This window comes from Marmota monax, unplaced genomic scaffold, assembly GCF_021218885.2.
Source record: "Marmota monax isolate L192 unplaced genomic scaffold, Marmota_monax_Labrador192_F-V1.1 WCK01_AAM20220418_F8-fsc00209, whole genome shotgun sequence".
Lineage (NCBI taxonomy): Eukaryota > Metazoa > Chordata > Mammalia > Rodentia > Sciuridae > Marmota > Marmota monax.
In genome coordinates, this window is record NW_026694493.1 from 1,347,071 (window position 1) to 1,374,838 (window position 27,768).

The 27,768-nt window shown below is 42.1% G+C and overlaps 1 protein-coding gene and 1 non-coding gene across 2 annotated transcripts; one reads left to right on the plus strand and one right to left on the minus strand.

Annotated features, from left to right (window-relative positions):
* Window positions 1-9,702: 9,702 nt before the first annotated feature.
* Window positions 9,703-9,835, minus strand: LOC124075922 (small nucleolar RNA SNORA51). The gene has a single exon (XR_006846214.1). It is a non-coding gene; the product is annotated as a small nucleolar RNA SNORA51 (small nucleolar RNA).
* A 15,177-nt stretch (window positions 9,836-25,012) lies between these two features.
* On the plus strand, window positions 25,013-26,719 carry LOC124075920 (transmembrane epididymal protein 1-like). The gene is made up of 2 exons (XM_046419570.2): window positions 25,013-25,108; window positions 25,636-26,719. The coding sequence occupies exon 2, from the start codon at window positions 25,750-25,752 to the stop codon at window positions 26,422-26,424; it is 675 nt and encodes a 224-aa protein (XP_046275526.1). The 5' UTR covers window positions 25,013-25,108; window positions 25,636-25,749; the 3' UTR covers window positions 26,425-26,719.
* Window positions 26,720-27,768: the final 1,049 nt, after the last annotated feature.

Here is a 27,768-nt window from a genome sequence, read left to right on the forward strand (position 1 = left end):
TTTTAAATGCAATGCCAGACTCTTGTCCTTTTTACAAAAAGCTAAAAGCATAGTATACATATACACACATGAAATATACAAATAGACATTACTAATTAAAGAGTTATTTAGAATTAGAACATGTCATGAGTGTTGTACAGAATGCAGTTTAGAGGATTCAAGGGCCAGAGTTGTCATGGGAGAGGCTGTGTTTGGTTAGTTAAGCTGCAGGTTACTGTGGGTGGGTGGGGGGAGTGTAAGGTTCTTTCAGAAGCTCTTTTTAATCTGTCTCTTTTTGATTGTTTATGTCCTTGTCATCTTCATCTTTGTCAATGTTTGTAACTTATCTTGTTTCATTGGGAAATGGCTCCAGGAGAGGGGAGAGCAGCTGTGTGGCCAGGGACTAAGTCAGGGATTCAAAGGTGGCATATCTATGGGGAATCACCACCTGGCCACAGTCTAAGCCTCACCTGGCCAGACTTTTCTTAGTAGTACAAACAGGAATATGAAAGATAGTCCGTTTGCTACTCTAGAACCCTCTCCGCTCTATGTGTCCTCCTCTATGCCTCAGGAGGCTGTGCTTTATGGACAGCAATAATGATCTTCTTCCCTTGTGGCTTCTGGTTAGGTTTGCTAATGAACAGCATCGGAAGGAGGTGGTGAAAAGGAAGAGGGTGGGTCCAACGTGTTTAGTTCTGACTTCCCTCTTTTAATGGGTTGTGGTAGGTTGGTTGTGTCCGCTCCTATAGATAAAGCTCTCCAGGTCTGGTGACCACATTTCCTTGGGCCTTCAGGGCTAGATGTGGTTAGCAGGTCTTCACTGATATTAACCTGTTATGGTTTGGATCTGGAATATCCCTCAAAAGCTTATGTGTTGAAAAATTGGCCCCCAGTGAAGCAATGCCCAGAGGTGGGATAGTCAGGAAGTGATTGGATCATGAGGACTCTGACCTCATCAGTGGATTCATACATTTGATAGATTAATCATTTGAATGGACTACTGGGAGGAGGTGGGGACTGTCTGCAGGTGGGGCATGGTTGGAGGAAGTAGGTCACTGGGGACTTGCCCTTGGAGACTATTCACTTGTCCTTGTTCCCCCTTTCACCCTGCTCTATTTTCCTGGCTGCCATGAGTTGAGCAGTTTTCCTCCACCACATCCTTCCACCACGATGCTCGGCCTCATCTCAGGCCCAAGGCAATGGAGTCATTGTCCATGGACTGAAACCTCGGAAACCATGAACCAAAACAAACCTTTCCTCATTTAAGTTGTTATTGTCAGGTCTTTTAGTCATAGTGATGAAAGTTTGATTGACACATACCCTTGAGTGTTTTTAGCGTTCCTGTAAGTATTGCTTTAAGTAGTTCCTTTAATCAACAGACTTAATAATTTTACCCCATTCAAGTATGCAATTCTGGGTCAGTAAATGATACAGTAACTTATATCAAAAGTGGGCAGGAAAGACCTTCAAGATGGGAATTTGGGATTGAGTTTGCTCATATATATGAGAAATGCATGAGAGACCTCCTTGCTAGGGAAAAGGGGTCATTTAACTTTCAGCCAAGAGTAGCATCCCAGTTACCTAATCCAATGCATGGACTGAAGTACAGGTGAAAGGCAAAAGTTGGCAGACAAAATGACTTTGGGAAGTTGATCACATGATAACAATAGTGATTCTAAAAATATGGGGGTCAGCTCACTCTTTGGGAGGCCCTAGAGAGCTATACTATCCAGTTTGGTAACCATTAACCACATGTGGCTATTTACATTAAAATAAAAATTAAAGTTAAATAGAATTTGGAATCTGGTTCTCTAATCATATTCATGTGCTCAGTAGTCACTTGTGACTAGTGATTGCCATATTGTAGGACAGCATAGACAGAAACTTCATCATCATGGAGTTGTGTTGACGAATGCCACTCAAGAGGTTTTATAGGGTGAAGAGAGAAAAATACTGAAGTCTTCAAATGATCAATTCAGAAGATGGAGGGGGGAAGCATTTATGCCAATCTTAATTTCTTAGAGCTGCAAGGACGATAACCCTACCCTCCCATCTTCTGGGAGTACCAGAGCCAATTAAGTGCCTTCCCATGCCAGTCTCTAGTGCTAAATCAAAGGTGCAGGTGGGGAAAGGAATAGGCCCCTGAATATATGTGTTTGAGAGAGAGAGAGCAGGTGAAGTTGAGAACTTTGAACTTCCCAGTTCCCTAGGCTCTTAACTGACTGAAGAACCTCTTTCTCCCACTGGAGAGAGAAAGCCTTCCTCTGCATGTGCCCCTTTCAGTAGCTTCACCTGGAAGGATGCCATTATCAGAGAACACCAATCTTTGTAGGACCCACTCCAAGCACTCTGATAACCTCCAGGTCCATAACAAGAGGAGGTCCCAGTGTAGCCCAGGCAAGGATATACAAGACCTGGTCTAAGGTGGGAGAGGAAATCAGTACACCAAAGTTATTATAAGTACTCCCCAATAAGGTTTGGCCAGAACGTAGTGAGCATGGATGGGAACTAATGCTCCAGGTGTAAAGTGGAGTTGAAGAGTCGATTGAATCACAGTATGCGGCTATTTTCCTGAGGTACTGGGTTTAACATGTTGACTTGAACATTTAGGAGTGGTATAAATCATGTGCTGGGGAAGCCAGTTGGAAACCTGACTCAAACATGATCCATGTTCAGTGAAATTGACGTACTGGAATTTCCCTGGCAAACTAGAGAAGCACTTGCACATAGAATTTTCTGCAGCAGTGGGGATTTTCTAGAATTCATGCTGTCCAATATGAAGACTTCTAGCCATCTGTGGCTCTTGGGCACTTAAAAAAAGGTGGTCAGTGCAACTAAGAAACTGGATTTTAAAGTTAATATCATTTTAATGAATTTAAATTTAACACATTTCTGGTAGCTACTAGATTAGGTGGTGCTACTCTAGTTAAAGGAGTTGGCAAGCTCAGGAGAATAGGAACATAAGGGCCACCTGCTCCGACACCCCTTCATTATAACCCCTGTGGGAACTTGGAGGAGACTTGCTTTGTCTTCGGAGCCCACCCTGGCTGGGTCCTCCAGGCTTGATATGAGGTTATTATCTTTCACTTTTGAATAGCTTTTCTATTCCTATTTTTTTCCCTCCTTAACCCAAATGTTATCTGGAAAAGCTTCTTTTAATTTGCAAATAAATTGGTTTTTTTTCTTTTACTATTTTTTATGTTGATATTATTTCTGCTCTCTATTTTTCTTCATAAACATTCTTTGAAGTGGTATTCAAACTTCTCTCTTCCTATTAATCTTTTACATGATGTGATTATATCTGAGATGAGTGTTATTTGGTTCAGAGTGTTTATTTTTCTCTTTATTCCTATCAAGTTTTGTTTAATGATATATGCATAAATTTAATGCTACCTTATCAATACCATAAGCTTCATGATTATTACATCTTCTTGGTGAGTTGAATATAATAGAAAGAAGAAAACATCTTTGTTCCTCATCTATGTTAATGAGTCTCACCTTTAGTTTTCTTTTGTCTGATAGTAGCATAGCAGCATCTGCTTTTTAAAAATTAATTTTCCAGTGGAGATGCCTGTGTTTTAACCTTTTTGTGTCCCATCATTTTAAGCATATGTCTTGTGGATACTATGTAGTTTGACTTAGAATTTTAACCTGTTCTGGAAATCTGTGTTACCTTGATAGGGGGATTTAAGATATTTAAGCTTATTGTGACTCTTGATATATTTGGACTTACTATTGTATTTTGGACCCTAGTTTTTTCTTTTAAAAAAAGTTCCATAAAAATGAGTAACTTAAGCATTTACTAGAACAAAAATTTCTCCTAAAACAAAGCTAGATCTGTTGGAATAGAAGGCTGGAGGAACTGGAGGTCAGTAGCACATCACTGCATTTTTATGTTCTCCAACTGTCCTTAGCATTGCAGCTCCAACTGTATCAAACCTTACAAACAATCCCCCTGAATCGTAAGATCATGACATGTCACATAAGCAAATTTGTCCTTGGCTTCTCAGGACACCAGTAATTAGTTCTTAATTTTTTGTTCCTCAAGTAAATGAACTTTATATCTGAGATTTAATGAAAGTCAAGACTTCCTGGCTGGAGCTTCCCTGGAGCAGCGCCGACTAACACAGCAGTTACCAGTTGGTCTTATCTGCCACCAAGAAAGAAGAGAAGATTCTGCAACATCCTAAGAAGCAACAGGGTGAGGTGACTAGGAGTACGGAGTCTGGGAATACCCTGAAGCTACTGGAATTTCAATTTTGTCACATTTCCTGCCATTTAGTAGTTATGAGACCTCAGCTCAATAACCTCTCCAAGTCCCGTTTTCCTCAATGTTAAGTGAGGTTGACAATAGAATCACCTCCAAGGATTAGAGGAGGTGATCAATCTATGTAAAATCATACAGCAGATCCTTGGCACAGAGTAAGAACTCTGAAAAGGATAGCTGATATTATTAGTAATTAATAGTAAGTATCTTAGTCCACACACAGGACTGTAGACAAGACTGTTTTCACATAAATTATTGTTTCCTTAGTCCCTACAGAAGGACAGCCTTGTTTCTGGAAGGCACGTAACTCTCTACAGAGAGACATCACTTGCCTTGATAACCCAGAGCTGATTGAAGATGGCAGCCCATGAACCAGGGGCCTGAGGCTTAAGCAGGTGCTACAGTCACTGGTCTCATCCTTGAAACCTTTGCCCTATTTTTTACCTATTCTCAGTTGTTGAATTAGGAAGAACTGGCCTTAATGAAATATTCAGTCCCGGACCTTTTCATGTCCCAAATTAACTTTAATGAGCAAACAAGGAAAGATCAAGAGACCCGCCACTGGAACTTCGGGGAACTTTGAAGCAGAAGCCAGGATGGGGTAGATGCCCTCTGGCGATCAGCCAGCGTTTGCTTTTTGATGACAGCAAACCCTCAGATCTTGTTCATCTGGGATGCAAACAAGGGGCTGTGGTACCAGAATATCTGAGATTCCATCTTTTGCAATGCACACACTGTGTGCCTCATTCAACAAATGAGTTGAACATCTGCTGTGAGCAAGATGCTTGCCCTAATGCTGTGATTAAATGCTTTGGGTTAATGTCTGGTGAATAAGACACTGTCTCTGCCCTTGAGAATTTCATACTCTAGGACAGGAAATTGTATGTGCACAAGTAGCCATAGTAGGAGGGAGGACTGATATGTCGCGAAAGAGATATAAAGTTTATTGAATAAAGCTGTGAGCCTCTCACCTTGGAGAGAACTGAGATGGCTGTATATAGGAAGTTAGATGGGAACTTCCCTTTTAAGAGTGGTGGGATCTGAACAGGAGTGTAGTATTTTTTAGGTGGAGCACAGAGAGTGAGTACTGGCAGAGAAGTTCTGAGAATGTTCTGGAAACAATAAATTGCACCTACCCAGTATTCTCTGTGTTTTGATGAGAGAAATCTCTCAATCACCTTGAGCCTCAGTTTTCCCATAAGCAAATTGAGGCTAGGTCTATCTTTATTCATTGTGGAGATCAGATGATTCATATTGTAATAATTAAGGTGTCTAGTTCATTATATGCTCTCAAATAATGGTGGTTAGCTTCTCCCAGATCTGTTTCTGGTTTTCCCCTTTCTCTAGTCCCTCAGCTGGTAAAAAGCAGATTCCCACAAATTTCTTCTGGGATGTAGAGTTTGAGTGCAAAAAAAGGAGCTGAAGATCAACGCTGACATTTCAATAAGGATGTTTAGGATTGCCACAGGTAGTCCCCAGCAAGGTCAGTGCCCTACTGTCATAAAAGGACCCCAATATCCTGGGTAGAATGAGTTCTGAACTAAACCTTCTGAGTGCCCCCACTGTTGTCTTCCCTGTTACAAACTCCAGAGTGACATGGTCATCTTTTCCACATGTCCTGTCTCTGAACAGTTCCTTCCCTACTGCCCCAATCTTCTGGTTGAAGACTTTCCCAGCAAGGAGCTTAAGAATCCATCAGGTGCTCTGTTTGTAGCCACATTGACTTTGTGGACATTCTCAGGATTGGTGGACCTCCTCTGGAGCCATACATTGCGTTTTCATTTATGGTACTCAGTTCAACACTGAAACAGGATCCTAACTTCAGCTCCTCCTCTTGTCTGAGTTTCAGCAGAGGCTTCAAAGACTAGTAATAAACTGTCCCTGGGACAGTCAGATTGTCACTTCTAGGGGGATGTGCTAGTGTCTAGACTGCAGGACTTTTAAAAGGGAGGCCTAGAGTCAGTGTTGTGGCCTTTGTTCGTTACCCAGCTCCAGGCCTAGAAGTTGAAGCTGCTCAGAGATGCGAAGTGGGCATTTCCTGCAGAGAGATATGCACTGGTGTCCCATGCATTTCCTATACCCTGCTTCCCATTGGACAGTGGACAGGGTGAAGGATGCCTTTCCCCTCTCCTTCAGCTGAGTGCAATGGGCCAGCCTCAAGGGTATTGTGTGGAGAGCAGGATATGTGTGCTCCAGAATTGGAGTTCCGAGGGACCCTGTCTGACTCTCACTTGGGGAGTCCAGTTGCAAGAGGCTGTCCTGGAGCTGCTCTTGCCTCGAGCAAAAGAGGAAAGTCTTATGCCCACTGTCAGAAGAAGCACAGAGGCTGTTGTGTGCAGGGTCACACATGAACCCCATGGAAGTCAGAAGAACTGGAGTCTCCTTCAAGGGATCTCCCCCAAGAGAACCACCCCCAGAAGAGTGAAAGGCGCCCTAGGGGTTGAGAGGAGGAGTTGGAGGTGCCATCTGAACAAGGGATGATGTGGACATGGAGTTGCCTTCATGCATGAGGAAGCCACAGAGACAGATCACCCAGGGGACATGGGCAAACATGCCAGCGTTAGAAGATATTGAGATTTTACCCTATTTACAACCTAACCTTTCCTCCAGTCTTCTCTTCCCTGGGCCCAGCATAGTTTGATGACTCTACTGACTGGGCCTTTATTATATTAGTGGCTGAGATTTTGGTATTAGAGCAAAGAAAACAGTGTTCACCGTTTGCCAAGCTCTTTTGGATATTTCTGTTTCACTGATAATGGCAACAACCCATGGGATGGGCAGGGGATTTCCTCTTGATACTTGTTTAACAAATGGAATAAGTGGTTATTATGTGACCCAGAAATATAGAACTAGAAAGTGACATAACCAAGATCTGAACCCAGACTTCCTGGCTTCAGGTTTTACCTGTTAGTCATTTAATGGCATCTAATCAGGATTCCCCCAAACATGTTATGAGCATTTTAGTGGTAGAGACCTTTCAAAATTTTTACTTTGGGGGTAATAAGGGCATGTCATGAAGTTTATATTGTTTGATCCATTCACTCAACAAATGTTTATATTTCAGTGGGAGAAGGTAATTGATAAAGAATAAGCAATATGCAAATACATAATATTACATGCCAAGGAAGCGGGGGGAGTGAAGTAGAGAAAGGGAACAGCATGTGCCAGGAAGAGGGGGTGGGAACTGCTAATTTGAAGTAGGGTCATCAGTGAAGGTTTATGTGATAATGATGGCATTTGAGCAGAAACTTAAAAAGGGGAGCTAATGAGTTGTAAAGATAAATGTGAAGAGTTGTCAAGGAAGAGGGAATAGTAGGTATGAGGGCCCTAAGGCAGGAGCATGCTTACTGTGTTTAGGGAGATGATCAGGAGTCTAATTCTAGATATGTTGAGTTCAAGGTGCCTATTAGACATCTAAATGGGAGTTTTGTTGGCAGTTGTGTGCGAATGTCTAGAGTTCAGAAAGAAGCTGTGTTCTTAGGCAGAGTGAGCCAGGGAGATACTGGTGGGAGACCAAGACAATGAGCATCAGAGGGGCCTGGATTGCAAAGGACTTTGAAGAATATCATGGGCCTTTGTCTTTTTACTCTGAGATGGGAAGTCACTAAGGAATTTTGAGCCAAGAAGTAAATTAATTAAAACTAAGATTAAATAAGATTATTGTGGGTACCAGTACCAAGTTGAAAATGAAGTTTTGGAGTCCAGAAGGAAGCAAGAGACCAATTGAGGGGTCCTGGCAATTATCCAGATGGAAGGTAATGGAAGCATGGACCGGGGTGTGAGAGATGAAGATGGAGAGATAAAGGATTTTACTGCAGCAATAGCACTATCCAGAGCATCTGCAGTTTCCTGCCCCAGTTCCTGAGTCTCAATTCCCCCAAGGCAGCAAGAAGAATGCTGGAAGATGCAACAAGGTGGGTTGAAATACGGGAAAGGAACTCTGGGCTGAGGAAGCCTGAATCCTTTGTAATGGACAAGAAGCATGCTGACCCTTCTTAGGGGCTGCTGTCCCTGTGTCCAAAGTTGTTTGTGATGCAAATGTTCTTAAGAAGATAGTCCAGAAGAAAGCCAGTCAGTGTCTCTGTTCACAAGCCATGTAGAAATGAGAGGAATCCATGGAAAATCATTTACAAACACAGTGTCGCCCTGATAAAGAGCATTGTGAAAATTTTTGTTTTTCACAACGATTGGGGATGTTACTGTCATTTCAGCATTACCAGTTGTTTAAATCACCATATTCATATCATAAGACTTTTGTGTATAATTACATATACTCCTATGCATATATTTATAGATGTGTATATATATTCAGCGCTTATTTCATAAGGTGAAATAGAAGAAAAAATATTTTCTTGACTATTACCTTACCTCTCTTAAATAAACTTTCTTTGTTAAAAAAGTTACAATATAGTCAGATGTTTGTATCAAATACTGTTGAGAGGTTAGTGAAGAGGACTGACAATCGACCACTGGATTAACAGCATAGAAATCATTACTGACCTTGAAAAGAACAATTTCAGTGGAAAGGTGGGGTAAGAGTCTCTTTGAAGTTGGTTCAAAAGAGCATGAGAGGACAGGAATTGAGACAGAAGTATAAACAACTTCTTTGCAGAGATGTTCTGCACAGGGGAGCAGAGAAATAGGGTGGTATGTGAATCACTAGTGCCTAGCATGTTGGAAGGGCTCAATAAGGTCAGGAAAAGGGGTGTCATGAGCTATGGGAGGCTCAGTAAATGTTGGCCTCCTGAAAAGGTGCTAATAAATTGATAAGGATGGGGCTACTCAGGAAAGTCTTCTATGGGTCTTTTCTTTTAGTTTTAGAAGAAATTATGGTGTTAGAGGATTAACACAGAAGTTACAGGTAAACTTAACCCTTGACTCTACCATTTATTAGCTGCATGAACTTGGGCTAACCTTTTTAAGTTTCTATTTTGTCATTTTAAAAATGAGGACAATCATTAGCATTATCATTATTAAATAATAAAAACATAAAGCCTCACTGATACAGAGTAACTCTCAATAAGTTTTAGCAATGCAGTGCAAAAATTTTCTTCATGAGTTAACTTTGGACTAAGCAGAGGGGAGTGAAGGGAGAGGAGGGAGTATAGGGGTAGCAAGGATAGTAGAATAAATTGGACCTTATTACCCTATGTGCATATATGACTACACATTCTGTGTAACTCTACATCATGTACAACCAGAAGAATGAGAAGTTATACTCCATTTATGTATGATGTGTCAAATTGCATTCTACGATCATGTATAACTAATTAGGACAAATTTTAAAAAAGAAGTAATTATTACCTCTATTTATTATATAATGCTGTTCTTATATGACAACTGGGATTAGAACCAGAATGTTCATAATAAACACTATTGAACTAAAAAAAAAAGTTTCTTCCATAAGGACAGGTGAAAATGTTACATTGGATAATGATAATATATATTTTTTAACTCCATGCTCTCCCCATTCTCAGTGCAGACCAGGAACAGGGACTGGGCTGAGGTGTATATAGGGTAGGGTCTCTCCACCTCCTCTTTCTGTGCAGTCAGTCTAAAAACACAGCCTGCAGTCTGAACAAGGAGGCAATGACAATATTTCTAGAAAATGTTAGTATAAGCATTATCATTTTCAATTGTAACAATGCCCTAATAACTAAGAAGAATTACCACTCTTTTAAAATAGATAATAAGGGCTGGAGTGTGGCTCAGGGGTAGAGCACTCACCTACCATGCACAAGACCCCAGGTTCAATTCCAAATTCCAGAAATAAATACATTAATAATAATGATGCTATCTGATTAAAATAGACAATGATTTTGAGGTTCAGATCAGTCATGTCACTTTGCACATTTATGTAGAAAGAAAAATTAGGAATTCAACTTTGGAAATTGATATTCATCCATTACAAAACACTGCCAAGCACGCATGCTTAGAGAGAAAGGGGCAGGCAATGTTCCCTGGAAGGTGGTGTGCACCCAGGAAAAATGAAAGGGTGCCCCAATCCACACTGTCATGCATGGAATTAGGTGTGAAATAGCAGAATCTCTGAGAATACATGGTTATGCTCCACTATCCTTTGATCTTTGAAAGATCATACATAGGAAACTTCCAGAATATAGAGATGTTCAAAAAAGAACAACAGGTCACTCTTAAAAACTTCAATGGTCAAATGTTTTAAGAAGTGAAAGTGGTGCAGAGAGCCACCTCTTTCACAGCCAACTTGCTCTTTCTTAAGACGCGGTGTTAACCAGTTGGCCCCACTAATTCATTCCCTAGGTAATGGGAGATTATAAGATCTTAAGTGAAGAAGAAAATTGACACTGACGGCAGGAGAAGCTGGATGGCAGCCTGACAAGAGAATTAACTCTGACAAGCAGAACAAAACCTGAAAGTTCTTAGTAATTTGGGGTTTCGTAAGATAATCACCCTCCACCCTACTCCTGTCACTCAAGGTGTTCCTGTACAACAGAACAGGACAAGTAAGAGAGCCATAAAAATAAAAGTTAAACTAAATTCAGAATACTTTATTAAAGATTGCAGAGATGGGGCTGGGGCTGGGGCTGTAGCTCAGTGGCAGAGCACTTGCCTAGCATGTGTGAGGCACTGGGTTCGATCCTCAGCACCACATTAAAAAATAAATAAAATAAAGGCATGCTGTCCATCTACAACTATAAAAAAATTTTAAAAAAGATGGCAGAGATGTTCCAATACATTTTAGCAATATTTGTGTGTAAAACAGTTTAAATCCTGAAAAGAAAAACCACCCTACTCCCAGTTTCCTGAACAATTTGATGGCAGTTAAACTGAAGTTTCTTGCCACTAAGAAACAACTTATGTGCCTGGCCATTGTCAAGCTTAGAAAACTAGCAGAAAGGTCAGATCTCAAACTCATGGTTCCTCATTTCCTGGTGTAATAGAGTGAATCAACAAAAACAGTTTGAATTTCATGTTTCAGTGTATCAAGAGAACTCTGCCTAACTTTGAATGTGTGTGTGTGTGTGTGTGTGTCCCTGCTGTAACAAAAGTTCTCCTTTCTCTACTTAGGAGATGGAGACTCATCAAGAAAGAATGAAAGAATTGTCCTGGCTATACTCTTTATTCTTTATGTTCATAAAGTCTGGATCTGTCTAGTCTCCTGGGAGTGTGCGCAGCTCTTTTTTTTTCTAAAGTGAAGGCCCTTCCTGTGATACTCAGGAAGAAGATGAGACATAACAGAACTTTTAGACTTTAGGGCTTAAAAAGTAAATGGCAGTCCAGCCCTAGAAGAAATTCCAGGGGTTGGAAAGAACATGAGACTGTGGGTTTGATTAGGAATAGAATCTCACAGGGTACAGCGGGAGGCAGATGGGATTGAATGGGAGACACAGGCCTGGGTAATGTCTGAGGTTGCATGGAATGAATTGGCTGCTCAGAGAGCTCTCCTCCTTCAAAAGCCCCTGCTGGCTGGAACTGAGACTAGGGTTGTGGTAGCCTCTTCATTTTACTGGACTGCAGCAGGAGAGAGACATGGAGTTAGTTCTTTGTGGAAGATGGGGGACACGGGGCAGAGGTGAGTGGGGTTGGGGGAGCTTGTTGATACAACAACAGCAAATGCACTATTCATGCTTCTTCTTTTCTGAGAATGGCTATTCAGCAAATTTTCTGGGACTGCAGTAACTATTAGCTCTGGGGTTCTTGAAGGAAGGGGTTGGGGAATGGGTTGCAGTGGAGGACAAAGGGTTCATTTGCTGACAATCTGGTGAACGAAGCCAGCTGTTTTCATTTCAGAAGTCAGTGACACTATTTTTGTCCAGAGAGCATGAAGCTATTTATCTTCATAGGTAGGGAACCAGGAAAAAGGGAAATGTCCTTTCTTGCCTGATGTTCAGATAGCCCACACTGTTGATTCTGATGGCTGTTCAAGTGATAGGAGTTATTATGATACCCCTGAGTGGTCTTTTATTTTATTTTTTATTTTTTTGGTACTGGGGATTGAATCCAGGGTTGCTTAACCACTGAGCAACACTCCCCCCAGTCCTTATTTTTTTTATTTTGAAACAAAGTTTTGCTAAGTTGCTTAGAGTCTTGCTAAATTGCCAAGGCTGGCCTTGAACTTGCAACCGGCCTGTCTCAGACTCCTAAGTCACTGGAATTATGAGAGTGTACCACTGTACCTGGCCCCTGGGTCAACTTTTAGAATGATTTAAATAACTAGAAATTTTTGCTCCAAGTAATATGGGAATTCTCACATGATTCAAGCTTCCTCTTTGAGAGGTACATGGGGGCCCAGACCTGATTTTCAGTATGGTGTGACACAAGGCCATTCTGGTACATCTTTAGTAACTAGTTGGCTGAAGCATTACATACCAAATCTTGTTGATGTGCTTAGGAAACTTCAGATTCTCGGAGACCCAAAAGTAACAGACCCCTCCACCACTGTTTACCCCACCTGAGAAATTGGACTGCCTCGGATGGTTTTGATGACTTTATCTCATGAGGGAAATGATGCTAGTGAGAGCAGGCAGGTCTTACTAATCATGTCCTTTAACATGGATCATGGGTTTTTTTGGGATCTTTCTGATGGCTCCAATCCTGATCTTCTGTATTTGGCTTCCTTATGTCTCTCCTCCCAAGGAGAGGAGATTTAGAGATTCTTTTCAGGTGGCCTAGGACTCAATTTCAGTCCAGCAATGTTTTTTTTTTTTCTCTTTCCTGAGTAATGAAGTTTCCGGATTGGAATGGATCAGGGAAGGAAGAAGGTTCCCATCGAGGACCTCCTATGGGAGGAGACTGTGTGACACCCATATGCACACAGTGGCTTGGCTGAACGCTGTCCTGAGAAAAAAGCCCAGTGCCCATCTAGATGTGAGAACTGCCCCAACACAGACACCCTCGCTCTGTCTTGAAGATGAACTTCTTACTCCAAGAATTTCCATTTGTAGCAACACGGCAGACTGATGTATCTAATCTCTGACCTCCCACCCCTGCAGGAAAAGGCATGCTGGATAAAATAAATAAGAGGAATCGGGAAAATTTATATTTGTGTTTAGCCAAGATCTAAGGAGAGAACCCAAACCTCCAGGTGATAAACCACAATATTCAACAAGCTCATGGGTTGACCCCGAAGCAAACTGAATGGGACAGGACCCAGATACAGGTTCTAATAGTTGGGATTGTATGCTGCTGAGGACAGGAGATACAGTTTTAGGGAACTAAATCAAGATTCCTGCATAGAGGCTGGATTTGTAAGTGTGGCCCCTTAAATGTGAAGAAGCCTGAAACTTCTACCAGCAAAGAAAAGAGTAAGGAAGCTGCTCTCTGCTGAGAGTTCAGGGTAGAGAATGAAATGAAGCTCCGTGACAATCCAGACCTCTCCCAGTCCACACTGCTCAGGTTCAGGGGATGCAGGAATCCCAACCAAGATATTAATGTAAAATCTATCGCAGGATTAGTGAAACTCTTGGGGCGCCCAGAAGAAGCAAAGGAATCTCCCAAAGAGAAAAGCAAGCCCAACTGAAGTGGGTTCATGGTCAAATTCATAGCCTTTGCCTAAGGAGACTGTTATTAGTTTTCTAGGGCTGCTGTGACAAAGTACCACAAACTGAGTGGCTTAAACAGCAGAAATGTATTGTTCATGGTTCTAGAGGCAGATTCTGAGATCAAGGTGCCAGCAGGGTTGACTCCCTCTGGGGACTGTGAGGGATGGGGGATCTGGTCCATGCCTCTGTCCTAGCTTCTGTCCTAGATTGGTTTGCTGCCGACCTTTGATATTTTTTGACGTACAGAGGCATCACCCAGATCTTTGCCTTCATTTTATATCATCATTTTCTTGTGTCTGCAACCAAATTTTCTCTCTTAATATAAGGATACCAGATACTTGAGATGGGGGCCCAGCCTGCTCCAGTATGACCTCATCCTAACTTAGAAATTATATCTGCAGTGACCCTTTTCCCAAATGGGATTTTATTCTGAGGTCCTGGAGGCTTTAACATGAATTTTCGGGTGTAAATTCAACCCATAATAGAGACAACGCCCCAGGAGGGTCTTCTGGCGGCACATACAAGGGGGGAGACTAGCTCCCTGAGAATGTAATAGAACAATATGACAAAGCCAAGGTGCTCAGCTCACTCTGCTCACTTCCTCAACTGTCACAGGGAAGGTACGTCCTTCACCTAACGTTGTGAGGATCAGACTAGAAAATGTTCAGACAAGCTCTTGGCTTTAAACTGATGCACTGCACTAACATTACTTTTCATTTTATTTTAATCAAAAATAATAATTCCCATTTATGCTACAACCACATTATTTCATTCAATTCTTAATGAATGAATGAAATTATTATTTATATCCTTGTTTTGAATATAAGGAGATTATGGCTTAGATAAGCCATTTGCTTAAAGTCGCATGGCTAATAGGTGGCAAAGGCAGAACTGAAACCTTGGCCTGTCAGAACCTAAAGTTTGAGCCCTTATTGATTCTGAATATTTCCTGGGTGTTAGGGCTGTGTTCTAGTAAGGCTGAGGAAGATGCAAAGGAAAGGAGACATGCTTTGACCTGAGGAGGAAAATCCAGCCCAGTGAGAATGGTAAATGGAGATTGATTTAAAAAGTAAATAAGCACAGTGTAGGGTGTAGGGAGGGAAACAGAACAATGAATGACACTCCTCCCTAGAGGAGACTGGGGGAGCAAATAAAAGATGTGCACTATAGAATCGAGGTGCAGGGGAGGCTATGACCCCAGAGTGGGCAACAGTGGGGAGACAGGGACCAGGAAGGCAGGGAAGCCTGCCGGGAAACACAACATTGGTCCTGATTTGGGGTGTGCCAGGGAATATGATATGCTTTAAATTCCAACTCTACTTATAGTAAATAAAATTTGTAGGAGGCCATCAATGTGGTCCAGGCTCCTCCACTGGGCCCAGCTGACCAAACCAAAATAGAGCTTAATCACAGTCACTGAGCTTTCGCTCACTACAGGAGGCTCTGTGACCAGTTAACCAAGTAAGCTATCATGAATTGCCTCTTCGTGTCCCTCCCACTATCTATAAGTGCTGCTGTCAGATTGTTAGTCAGAGTTGTCAGAGCCTGTTTTGATTCCGGGGGCTGCAGTATTCATGACTTGTTTATATTTTGTTTTGTCTTTGTTTTTCTTTGCTCAAATAAACTACTAAATTTTGTTGGTTGAAAGAATTTTTTCTTTTAATGCTGTTTATGTGTTGTGTAACCTTGAACTACTTGCACTCTCCAAATCTGTTTCTTAAACTCTAAAATGGAATATTTGGCCGTAATAGCCATCTGCCTTTTATTCTTATAGACCCCATTTTTAATTAGCTATTTTGTTATTATTTTGGTATCTGCCCTCCATCCTTTCAGGTGCATCAGAGAGTGGGGGCATGAGCACCAGCTGTGGCTGCAAGGACTGAAGCAGGCTGGGCTCAGCCAGGCTTGTGGCTCCCTTGCTGGTGATGGGTTGAGGTGCCAGTATGAAATCCAGGCTCAGTCAGGGAGACTCAAGGGTAGCTTCCAGGAGAATCTCTGGGTGAGTCTCTCCCCTGTCATAAATACGAACAATAGGAAAAAATGTACTATGGGTCCCTATAGATATGTTATAAACATATAAAATAAAGCTCCTTTCTGTGTCTGCACATGTGAGGATATGGTGTCTTGAAACCATGTTTTGGTTGCTAACATAAGGATGAGGTCAATGAGGATGGCAGAGAGAAAAACTAGAAATTACTGGATCTTGATGGCTTCATTTAGCCACCAAGTTAACCAGCTCAGGCACTGCACTTCCTCTAACATTGTCATTAAATGAAAGAATATTTTGTTGTTGTTGTTTAAGCCAATGACATCAGGGTTTTCTATTATTTATTGCCAAAATTTTCTGAATGACTGCTTCATAGATTTGTGTGGAATAAATGAAATAATTCCTATAAAGTGTTTAGCACTGTCAGCTGTTAACAATTATCACTAATGGATCACTTTATTATGGAATTATATACTGCTTTCTTCTGTACAAATATGTCATGTTTCTCTAAATATATGTCCGAGAACCTTTTTGACCAGAACTCAAGATTCTGCTTCTTTAGTGCCCTACTCAGCTGCCCCCTCCCTCCAAAGCACAGTAGATGTTTAATAACTATTTCATTATTACTTAGTATGTTTTTTCCCTAAATGTTACCCTGATGGACAACCCAACAGACACCACTCTTGAGATTTGGGTAAAGATCATGTCCCGGTTAAGAGTGCTTTATTTTGACACTGGGAAGTGAATTCCAAGAGAACCTGGTTATTTTTGAAAAGGGGGGGAGTGTTGGACTTTTCTAAAACTATCTAAAAGGTGCCAGAATCACAGGCTCTATCAGGGCTGGAGATGACACACAGCAAGGGGCCAGTACAGGACTCCTGCCCCAATCCCTTTCCATTATTTTTCACTATTTTTCTACTTTCTCCAAAATCAACTTCCCTTATAGTCCAAAAGGGGGGAAACGCTCTCCTCAGAGGCGGTTTGGGCTGCCAGGAATCTGTGTGAATTCGTGCATCCACTTCTTACTAAGGTCGCTCTGTAGAGTTGCTGCCAGGGGCCAGATGGCCTGGCATGAGATCTGAGATTCGGCATCCTTTGCTAACTGCAAACATCAGCCCCTCATCCCTGAGGGGTCACTGAGGGCAAGGAGCTGGGAAGAGGCCTCTCCCTGTTCACACACACATCAGCTCCCAGGGTGGAGGTCAGGTGGTGAAGGACTTGTCATCTGGGTCAGTGCCAAGGAGAACATGGCACCTACTGCCTGGGTGGCACCAGCCATTCCAGGTGAGAGTTGGGAGCTCTTAAAAGACCTTTGTTGTAGTCTGTCCTAGTCTAGTTTCCAAGGTGGCCTCCTTCCCACCCCAACAGAATGTTCCCACCCTCATCTTCTCCCTACCCTCCATGTTGTCCAACCTTTCAACTAAAATTTCAGTGTAAATGTCCACTGCTTTGTAAGGATTACCTTGACCCCTCCCCTATCAGAAGTAACCCCACTCTTCTCCACAATCCCACCGACTTTCTTTATAATGCTATCATAAAATTAAACTCAAGGTGGCTTAGTTGAGTATTTCCTACTAGGCCAGTGCTTTTCAAACTTATTATGTACACAAATCAACTGGGGATCTTGGTAAAATATAGATCCCCATTCAGTAGGCCTGAGATTCCACAGTTCCTCTCAAGCTCCCAAGTGATGCCAACACTGGTGGCCGGTAGATAAAGTGATAAAGTATTGCTTTTTGTGTTGTTCCTTAAGGACAGGCGACATGTCTTATTTATCTTTGTAATACCAGATTTTAGCACAGTATTTGGTTGATTATAGATGGTTGATATATATTTGATAAATCAAAATGGAGTGGGTCAAAGATTAAATGCAAATATATGATTTGGTCAATATGAGAATATTCTTGTAGCTGAGATGGCAGAAAGTGGGGTGAGGGAGTGTGGGGGACTCACAGAGGCAAGGATGAATCCTGAGAAGAACCAAGGCAGCAGCTTACTGATCCAAAAACTCAATTATACCTGACTATTTAGATTCCAAAGGACTGAGAGACACTGAAATAAATGTTAACAGAAGCCTAGTTTATTCATTAGCGTTAAAGGATATGGTGGTGGCTGAAATATATGCCTGCTTAGAAGACACCCCCACCCCATGCACTTACCCACCCACACATGCCTAGCCACATTTTTCTCTCCTTTGCAGGGCTGCTACTGTTAAATTTATAGGAGGCCATTGGTTTGATCTGAGCTACTGCACTAGACCCAACAGGTCAAACAGAAACATTCACTCACACCAAAGTTCCCCGCCACTAAGTTGAAACAAGGTTGTTATCTGACCTTCCAAGAAATCAGAACTGCCACATCCCTCTGAAGGCCAGTTTTTGTCACATGATAGGGTGGCCCCTGCTGCTCTTTACCAGGAAAGTAACTTTGACAGGAGATCCACTTTTTGATTTCTGTTTCTGCTGTCTTCAGCCCTCTTCTTTCTATAAAGCCAGTGTCCTCGGCTCAGCTCATCAGAGCAGTTTTGTAGAGTGAGATGCTACCTGATTCTAAAACCACAAATAAAAGTCCATTCACATCTTTGATTTTGTTGTAATTTTCTCTTCTGTCTCTAGGGATGACTTAATTGGTACTCCCACTGAACACTGACAGAGAACTCAGATTAACTGGATGAACTTGTGGGGAAAATACAGCAGGTAGGGAAAAGCTCAAATATATTTTAAGAACGTTAAATAAATCAATATTTTAAGTTATTAATCTTTATGCTGTATGAGACTATGATGCTCATTTCTTTCAAATCCTTCATTTTTACAGATGAAGAAATTGAAGTAAAAACAAAAGTGGTTCACAGGCTATCACATGGTTATTGGCTGGCAGGTAACAAAGTACATGCTGAGATATTTTTATTCTTAAAAACATCCTTAAATATATTCTTCTAGATGATTTCACTTCTGGAATAGAGTACTTACTGTCTCTTAAATGAAGTCTTTCTCCTTGGGTAGCACTGGGGAAAGTCAGGTAAATTCTTGCTTTCACGTCTGTGTTTCTGGACTCTGTACTGACCGGCTCCTCCCTTTCTGCCTTCAAAACAACTGATCCGTCTGTAGCTTTTTCCAGTTATGTTCTAGGCTGGAGGATACACTGAAGGGGGCCTCTTAATGGCAGGCGTGTAGCATTGGTGTCTCAGTGTGGGGCACTTTTGCAGAGATGGCTGTTCTCCTCCAAAGCTGACTCTCCTGTCCTCTAGGATCAGAGGAGGCCAGGATTGGGACAGTGTGAGATTGAAGATATTGAAGATACAGATATCCAGGTCCAGGTCATTCTATGGGCTGGGCTGTCCTGTAAATTTGGGGCACCAGAGCCCACAGCACTCACTGGAGAGGACAGCTCTTGTGCACTACAAGGACAATTGTGGCCCACTTTCATTCTTGCCTGGTGCTGAGCTGGGATGTCCCTATACTTCCTGTTCACCATTGGCTTGTGAGACTCGCAGAGTGTACTTTGTCCCTAGCTCAATAATCCTGTGGTATCCCGTGAGCCACTTTTTCTGGGCTTCGGTTTCTTCTTCTGTAAAAAGAGAAGGAGATTTGAAAGAAATGAGCTTCAGAGAATCATGTAATGTTTGTTTAATATATTTAATATAATATACAATTTGATATAACAGTATTTGTATTTATAACCCGGTTTAAAATACAATGCTCCATGACATCCCCATAATTCTACATTTACATATAAGGAGATTGAGTCTTTTTTTAAGGCGATTCCATCTTAAAGAAGATAAAGATTGTCTTAAAACATCCACTCAGCAAATGATTGAATGAGGCCTCAGACACAGATCAAACTTTTCTTTAATTGCTAAGTGGTAATGTCTCCCCGGTCTGAGTCAGAGGACTTTTACCTCCATCTTTGAAAGGGAGAGCACAGCCCCTGGCTTCCCCTTCCTTGCCTCTCCTCTCAGAGCTGTTTCGCCCTCTTTTGTTCTTTCTGAGTTTTCCATGTTTTCTTGCCTTCTCCCTCTCTCCTTCTCTCCATCCCCTATTCATCCTCCTCTGAGCCTCGTGCCTCCTCAGTTCCCCTTACCCAAGGGCCAGCCTCTCTCAGCCTCTCTCGTGGCTGGGATCTGCTTTTATGAAGATGTGGTCTAGATCCTAAATGGGCCCCCAAAGCTCATGTGTTGAGTGCCTGGTCCCCAGAGGATAGTGCTGTTGGGAGAGTGTGGCCTAGTTGGGGGAAGTAGGTCATTGTGGACATGCCCTTGTTTGTGTACCCTGGGGACCCTGGCCCTTTCCTCTTTCTCCCTTTGCCTCCTGGCAACCATAAGGTGAGCAGCTCCTCTGCTGCATGCTTCCACGGCCATGATATTACTGCCTCACCACAGACCCAGAAGTGACTGGGCCAACCGTGGACTGAAACCTCTGAACCCATGAGCCAAATTAAATCTCTCCTCCCCTTGATTGTCTCAGGTATTTTATTTCAGCAATGAAAAGCTGACTAACACATTGCCCCACTCTGCTGGGGTGAATCTGTGGATTGATGATGACAGGAAGAAGGGGTACCTTGATAACTGGGTGGTAGTTTATAGTCTAGAGCATTCTTTCCCAAGCACAGGGTGAAGAATGACCTGTTTTGGATCAAGGCACCACTGTGGAAGAAAGGTTTGATTCCAGTGCAGATGCATGGGCCCCAACCCAGAGACTATTTTCACTAGGATTGGGTGAGACTTGTAACCTATTTTCAAAGAATCTTCAACAAGGTAATACTGTGCCCACCAGGGCCTGTCCCTGTGGTGATCCAGAGAGTGGTAAGTGTCCACAAGGGTACCTGCAAGGTTGTCTCAGGTGGCAGCATACATGTAGGTCACCAAACATCACTTAGTCAGTTTGGCACTTGCTCATCTTACATGTCAATGATACATCTGGCTCCATCAGTAGAACTCCTTGCTTCTAATTAGCAGAGTGATATTAAGTTTTCATAGGGAGAAGTTAATAAGGAAAAACATGTTGAAGAGCTCCTTAGAGTAGACGAAAGTAAAAAGTGTTGGCTTTCTGAATAGGACTCCCATAGCTTAGGAAATAAATAGCAAGAATCAACAAATAGGATGGCATCAAATTACAATGCTTCTGCACAGCAAAGGAAATCATTAACATTGTGAAGAAACAGCCCTCAGAATGGGAGAAAATCTTTGCCAGCTACTCTTCCAACAGAGGAATAATATTTGAATGTAAAAAGAACTCAGATTCAACATCAGAAAAACAAATAATCTATTTAATAAATAGGCAAATTAACTAAGCAGATACTTCTTTTAAAAAGTACAAATGGAATTCAATTTATGGAAAAGTGCTCATCTTTTGGCATCAGGGAAATGGAAATCACAACTACAATGAGATTCCATCTAACTCTAGTCAGAACAGCAATCATTAAGACCCCAAATAACAAATGCTAGCAAGGATATGGGGGGGATGACTCATGCACTGTTGATGTGAATGCAAATTAGTACAGCCCCACAGAAATCAATAAGGAATTTCTTCAAAAAACCAAAAATCAAACTACCACATGACCCAGCTCCACCACTCCTCAATATTTATCCAAAAGAATTAAAGTCAGCATATAGTAATAAATATGAATGTCTATGTTTATTATGGCAAAATTCACCATTTCCAAGTTATAGAATTATCCCATGTGTCCATCTACAAGTGACTGGATAAAGAAAATGTGGCACAAATATGCAATGGAGTTGAATTCCTTCATAAAGAAGAACAAAATTGTACCATTTGCAGGAAAATGGATGGATCTGGAGATTATCATGTTATGCAAAATAAGTGACACTCAGACAAGTAACAGAAGGACATCATAAAAGCAAAAGGGTGACTATTAGGTAGAGGAAGGGGTCTAGGAAAAGGAGGAGGGGAAGGCAAGGGGAGGTATTGAGGAGTGCAATTAGGAGTGCAATTAATCAAGTTATGTTATATAAGTGTATGAATAAGCCACAGTGGAATCCACTATTCTGTACAATTATTATGCAACAATTAAAAAAAAAACGAAAAAAGTGTTGAGAAACATTGGTTTATGCAAGAATGTCTGTATTTCTGCTGAGAAGTTAAAATTATGCCAGGTCAACCACACCCTTTCATTCTGCCTCTCTGTGCCCATGGACAATGGGGCCAAAGATAAGATCTGAATTTACATGTTAGAGTTTCTCCAGCCATTAACTGTGAATGGTCATATTTGCCCTGACTTGTACAGTTAGGATGAGATCTCTCTTTTAATCCCATGGCTCTAGTCATTTGTTCCACTCGTTTGTCACTTAGCACTTAGCATTAGTGACCTGACATCTTTTGTATGTGTCTGTTTTGTCTTCATAACTAGATTAGAAAGTCTTTTATGGTAGAGACCTTGTGTTCACCTGATAGTGCACTAATTTACTCACGCGTCTATCAGACAGGCATTGAGCACTGCCAGGCACAGGGATAGATTAAATTAAAAAAAAATAGTAAGATATAGTCTCTGACTTTAAACATTTCTAGCAAACAAACCATGGCTTGGAAAATATAATGACTGAGATGTGTTTATTTTGTACAGAAAAGTACCCTGCCCAGCGGAGAGGAGGCCATCTTTAACTGAGGCTCAAAGGAAAAATGAGGAAGAGTAAGTTTTCCAGGTAGAGAATGGATGGGGAACAGGAAGACCATTCCAGGCTGAACTAGAGCTTCTGCTACATGTAGAGAGGGGCTGGAATGAGACCAGGCCTAAGCACAAAACTAAGGGCACGAATCTTGCCTCTGAGGCAGTGGGATTCCACTGGAGAATTGAAATTAGCCAGTGGAATGATTAGCTCCCTTGTCCCAAAGCTCACCTGGCTGCAGTAGGGTGGGAATAGAGGAGGATGGGAGACCTTTCAGTAGGGCTGAATTGCTGATGCCTGAGCAAGGAAAGCGGGTAGGAGTGGAGGGAACCCCTGGAAGATCTGCTGGGGAAGGAGAATCCAGAGAACTTATTGATTTAAAGGTCATGAGGGCAAGTGAAAAATCAGTATCCCACTGTGAGGGGAGATTTGTCACTATCTATTCAAACAAACAAAAACAGAATAGTTTATGCTGCAGTTTGGATCTGGAGTGTCCCCCAAGGCCTCTGTGTTAAAGGCTTAGTCCCCAGCCTGTGGCACTATTGGGAGTTGGTGGGACTCCGGTATTTGTTATAGTGATGAGAGCTAACACAGTCCATGACCTGGAAATGTCACTTATGGCTGTCTACCCTAAGAAGAAAATTCATGCACCAATGTTCCTTAAGAAGAAAAAGACTAATATGTCTATCAATAAGGATCTGGATAAAGAAAACAATTTAAATAAAAAACACCTCTATGTAACAAAATAATTCTTTCTCCAACACATTATATGACTGACAGAGAAAAAAGAAAAGCTTGTCATAGAATAGTACATATAATAGGAGTTGATGATCTAGATAAAATTTTAGCTGGGCAAGGTGGTGCATGCCTGTAATCCCCCTGGCTCTGGAGGCCGAGGCAGGAGGATGGTGAGTTCAAAGCCAGCCTCAGCAACTCAGTGAGGCCCTAAGCAACTCAGCGAGACCCTGTCTCTAAATAAAACATTCAAAAGGGCTGGGGATGTGGCTCAACAGTTAAGTATCTGTGAGTTCAATCTCTGGTACAGAAAAATAAAAATAAAAATCACTTTAGCATTTGAGGAAGCCCCTCTACAGTTATCTTCCAAACTCTTCACCTTAAAGTAGACTTGTTAGATATTGAGTCTCACTCACCCACATAGTGCTACTTAGTAGTTCTCTTATTTCTTTATTTAAAATTTTAATATTGAGTGTGTAATAGCATTTATAGGACACATATAAGTTGTGACACAATACTCCTATGTACACCACTAACTCCAAGACCAGAAAAACATTCTCATTATTTTCAATGTTTTTTGTGTCCCTCTCAAGTCTTTCTTATTCTTCCCCTCTCAGAAGTAACCGTTCTCCTGAATTTTGATTAGAGTTCCACACTTTTTGTTATTTAGTTTTGGGTGTTTTTGAACTTTATATATAGGATCATACAGAAAATATGAAAGAAAGGCAAAAGCATATCTAAAAGGAGATAATGTTTTTCTTGGCAGATGATGTGACTATATAAAGTTATTTGAAAATTAGAACAATATGACAACCTGACAAAATGATTAATATGAAGATCAATACAAAATTATAGGTTCTTATATCAATAATAATTATAAAATAAAATAGATCTATCTACAGCAGCAAAAATAAAAACATAGTTTACCAACAAAAATGGAAATATGTAAGATCTATGTGAAACAAAATTTGAGATATCCCCTATACTTGGTTGGCTGTCATGAAACAGAATATGACCATTACATTCTAAATAAATGCAAATTTCAAAAGAGAAATATTTGAAAACGAATTCACAATAAGTTACTAGCTTAATGAGCTTTCTTTCTCACCAACTTTCTTAACATTTTGTTCTGTGCATCTGAAAATTTAGATGTCCCCAGTGGTGTCTGACGTGTAGGACACGTTGTCTCCAGAAGAATCACTTTCAGGTGCTTACTGAAATGCTCATTGCAGAACACCACCCTCAGAAATTCTGAGTAAGAGTTCTGAGTAGAACCCATCCACCTGCATTTTAACTTGGAAAAACATTGCTTTAATCCAAAGGAAGGAATCTCAGATGGTAGCATCCAAGTTCTCTCTGGAGATCAGCAAAGAGACATTCTTAGGAATGAACATTTTTCTGGCAATCTTGAGATTACATCAGGATAATTGGGCACTCCATAGGTTCATGTGTGGCTCTTACAAAGGTCTATATCTAGAGGACTGCATGTGGACATCATGTTTGTACAAGGTTATATGGTAAAGAATCTTTTATTCTTCCCACAGTTTTTTATTGGTGCATTATAGTTGTAGATACTGCTGGGATTTTCTGTTACCCATTCATACGTGCACAGAATACATAATCTAACAACAACATGTAAGGAATCTTAAGGACTGTGCCCTACATTTTCTGTTTGCTATGCTTTCTTTGGGTTTCTTCCTTATGTCCTGTGAATTTGGAGGTGCTGTGATCAGAATTTTGTGTTCCCCAAAATTCATTTATTGAAATCCTTACCCCCAGATATGGTATTGGGAAGTAGGACCTTTAGGGGATTATTAGGTCACGAGGGCAGAACCCCCTTGAATGGTATTAGTGCCCTCATAAAAGATCCCAGTGAACAGCTTGTCTCTCCTACAGTGTGAGGACACAGCAAGAAAGAGCCATCCGTGGGGGAGCAGGTCCTCACCAGCCACCAAATCTGCTGGCATCTTGATCTTGGACTTCCAGCCTCCAGAAATGTGAGAAATAAACTTCTGTTGTTTATAAGCGACACGGTTTGTGGTATTTTGATACTGGTATCATTGATAGTATTTATTATTTTGTAGCCTGAACAGACTTAAGAGGAGAGGAGTAAGGAAGGTGGCCCTGGGATCAAGGACAGCGGGTGGAGAGGAAGGAGGGCCCTTCTGCAGAGGATTTGACCATGCAGAGGCCCAGGCTTTGTGCTGGAGGACGTGCTCATTTCATTGTCAACGGTTAGGTGGCTCTCAGTGAACCACAGCAGAAGGCCAGGACGGAAACCAAGACACCCACCCCAACAGTTAGGCCCTCCTCCACAACCACTTCCCTTCTGTGTGTGGATGTGGTGGGCTGGGTGGGCAATATAAGCTTCACCTGGCTCCCTCCACACTCCAGGGCCCCGAGAGAAAGGCCATCCCTGAACATTTGGCTTCTGCCTCTGGGCTCACCCGCCTTCAGTTCCATGGGAGGCTTTGAGGGTCATCTGTACGCAGGGCTGTCTCTGTTCCTCTATGGACTTTACCAGGCGCAGCTCGTCTCTAGGGCCTTGATCTGCAACTCCCGTGTCCAATATCCACCATGTCGTCCTTGGGACAAAGGAAGATGGGCAAAGCTACGGCAGATATATTACATTGGCCCGATGAAGATCCTAAGTGCCTTCATTTTAGTAGCCCAAGAGTTGAACAGCGTTCATGGACAGCTGGTTCTTATCAGCAAGATGTATCACCAGAGAGACTTTATGTACCGCAAACAGTGGCAGCATCTCACTCTCTATTTGACCTTCTTCCTGACGGGGTGTGCAGATATGGTGAGCCAGAACCTGATGCCCCAGAGGTGTGTGGCTCTGGAGCAAGGCACCCAAGCCCTGGGCATATTTCTGTTTCTGCCCCTGATGGTGTCTCACATGCAGGACACAGAAGGAGTAGAACTGCAGTTTCACATCCTGCTCACCCAGGCCATGTTCCTGCTAACGGTGGTAGTGACTGCAGAGCTCTGGGCTCCCAATGCCATGCTGATATGGACAATGAAGGCCTTTTTGTACATGATCACAGGCTCTTGGTTGGTACAGATAGGCTTTATGTTGTTCAAGCCAGTCTCTGGCTATAAATGGATGGATGATGACAAAAATGACATAATGTTTGCCACCACTTTCTTCTGCTGGCATGTGGTCTTCAATGCCAGTTTGATGATCTGGATCTATGGCTTCTCTTTTTTGTGGTATTGCTACATTCTTATTAAAGACAGAACCTGGATGCGCCCCCTGGTGGTGCCCTGTGGCCTTCACACTCCAAGATGTCTGGATGAGAAGTTGTGAGAGGTGGGCGGCCAGGAAAGCAGAATCTGGTGTCCTTCCTTCATGGGGGTCCTACCTTGAAGCCGCAGACTCTGCTGGAATGGACGTGCACCCTCTCCCTTCTGGCTTCCCTCAGCCTTATTTGAACAGTGCATAGAGGAAAGGTGAACGGAATAAGAGTCCTGCCACTAAGACCTCCCCTCTCAACTCCCCAAGCGTTTCCCTCCTCAGCTCCTGCTGCGGTACCTGCTTGCCCTGCACCTCTCTGTATCGCCCACTCCCCTCCCATGAGAACATTAAAGAAATTTTCTATGTCCTGCTTGTGAAACTTTTTACAAATATCCCTCACTCCACCACATGGAATATCCACCACAGTCAAATTTAGTACATAATAATAATTTACCCAACATAATAACCATAATAACCCCACGTCCATTCTTTCTGGTTCTGGATCTCTTTCATGATGATACTATGAAATCATGTTTTGACTAAATAGAATTCAGAACTCTTTTTGAGTTCTTTATTTTGATTACTTTGTGATTTATCAAGCAGAAAGTCAGACCCTTTTGCAGCTTCTTGCTCAGTGAGATCTAGAAGAACAGAGCAGCACCCTACTCACAGAGAGGGCTCCAAGGGCTCGACTGCCTCCAGGGGTTCTCCCCCGCACTGCCTCCTCTAGTACTGTCAGACTCTCCCTCCAGGCATGTCACCCACTGCTCTGCACACTTGGGAATCAAGTTCCAAGTAGTAGATTTGCCAGGACCCACTCTTTTGTGATTCTCCTATATAATAAAATCCAATGGCTTATTTCTTCTTGATGCTTTTTTTTTTATCCTCACAACTCTCGTGTCAGTGAAGTTTGTAGGTGAATATTATCTAAAACTCAAAAGGGTTAAGAAAGTAGCTTAAGGAGGCTAGACATTTTTCTGTGTCACACAATGCCATTGCTGGGTGTCGGAGGCTGGAATTGTGAAGGGTAGAGCCAAAATTATTGGGAACCATAGGCTATCAAGACTTTATCAAGTTTTCCTCACTCGTGGTTAAGTCTAAATCATCTGGTCAGGACAAAGTGGGGCTGGGTCAGGGATTCCAGAGCATTCACCATCCTTCCCATTTCCTTTGTTGTTCTGGTTCCTGGGAGAACTAGATGTGTCCTTTGGTTCTGGTCCTACACTTCCTTGTTAATTTTCTTGTTCAAAAATCAGGGTGCAAAAGGAGTGAGTTGTTGGGAAGGACCTTCACCCTGTGGTTTCGGGGGCTGTGAACAGCCTGTAATTGTGGAGGGGGAAGGAATCTGGGATCTTTAGATAAGACTCAGCCAGGTCTTAGCATGTGCTGGACATGTGGCATGTGACCAGCTCCGTG

Bases quoted from the DNA above. Each gene is read 5' to 3' on its own strand.
- LOC124075920 (XM_046419570.2), top strand. From the start codon at position 25,750: ATGAAGATCCTAAGTGCCTTCATTTTAGTAGCCCAAGAGTTGAACAGC.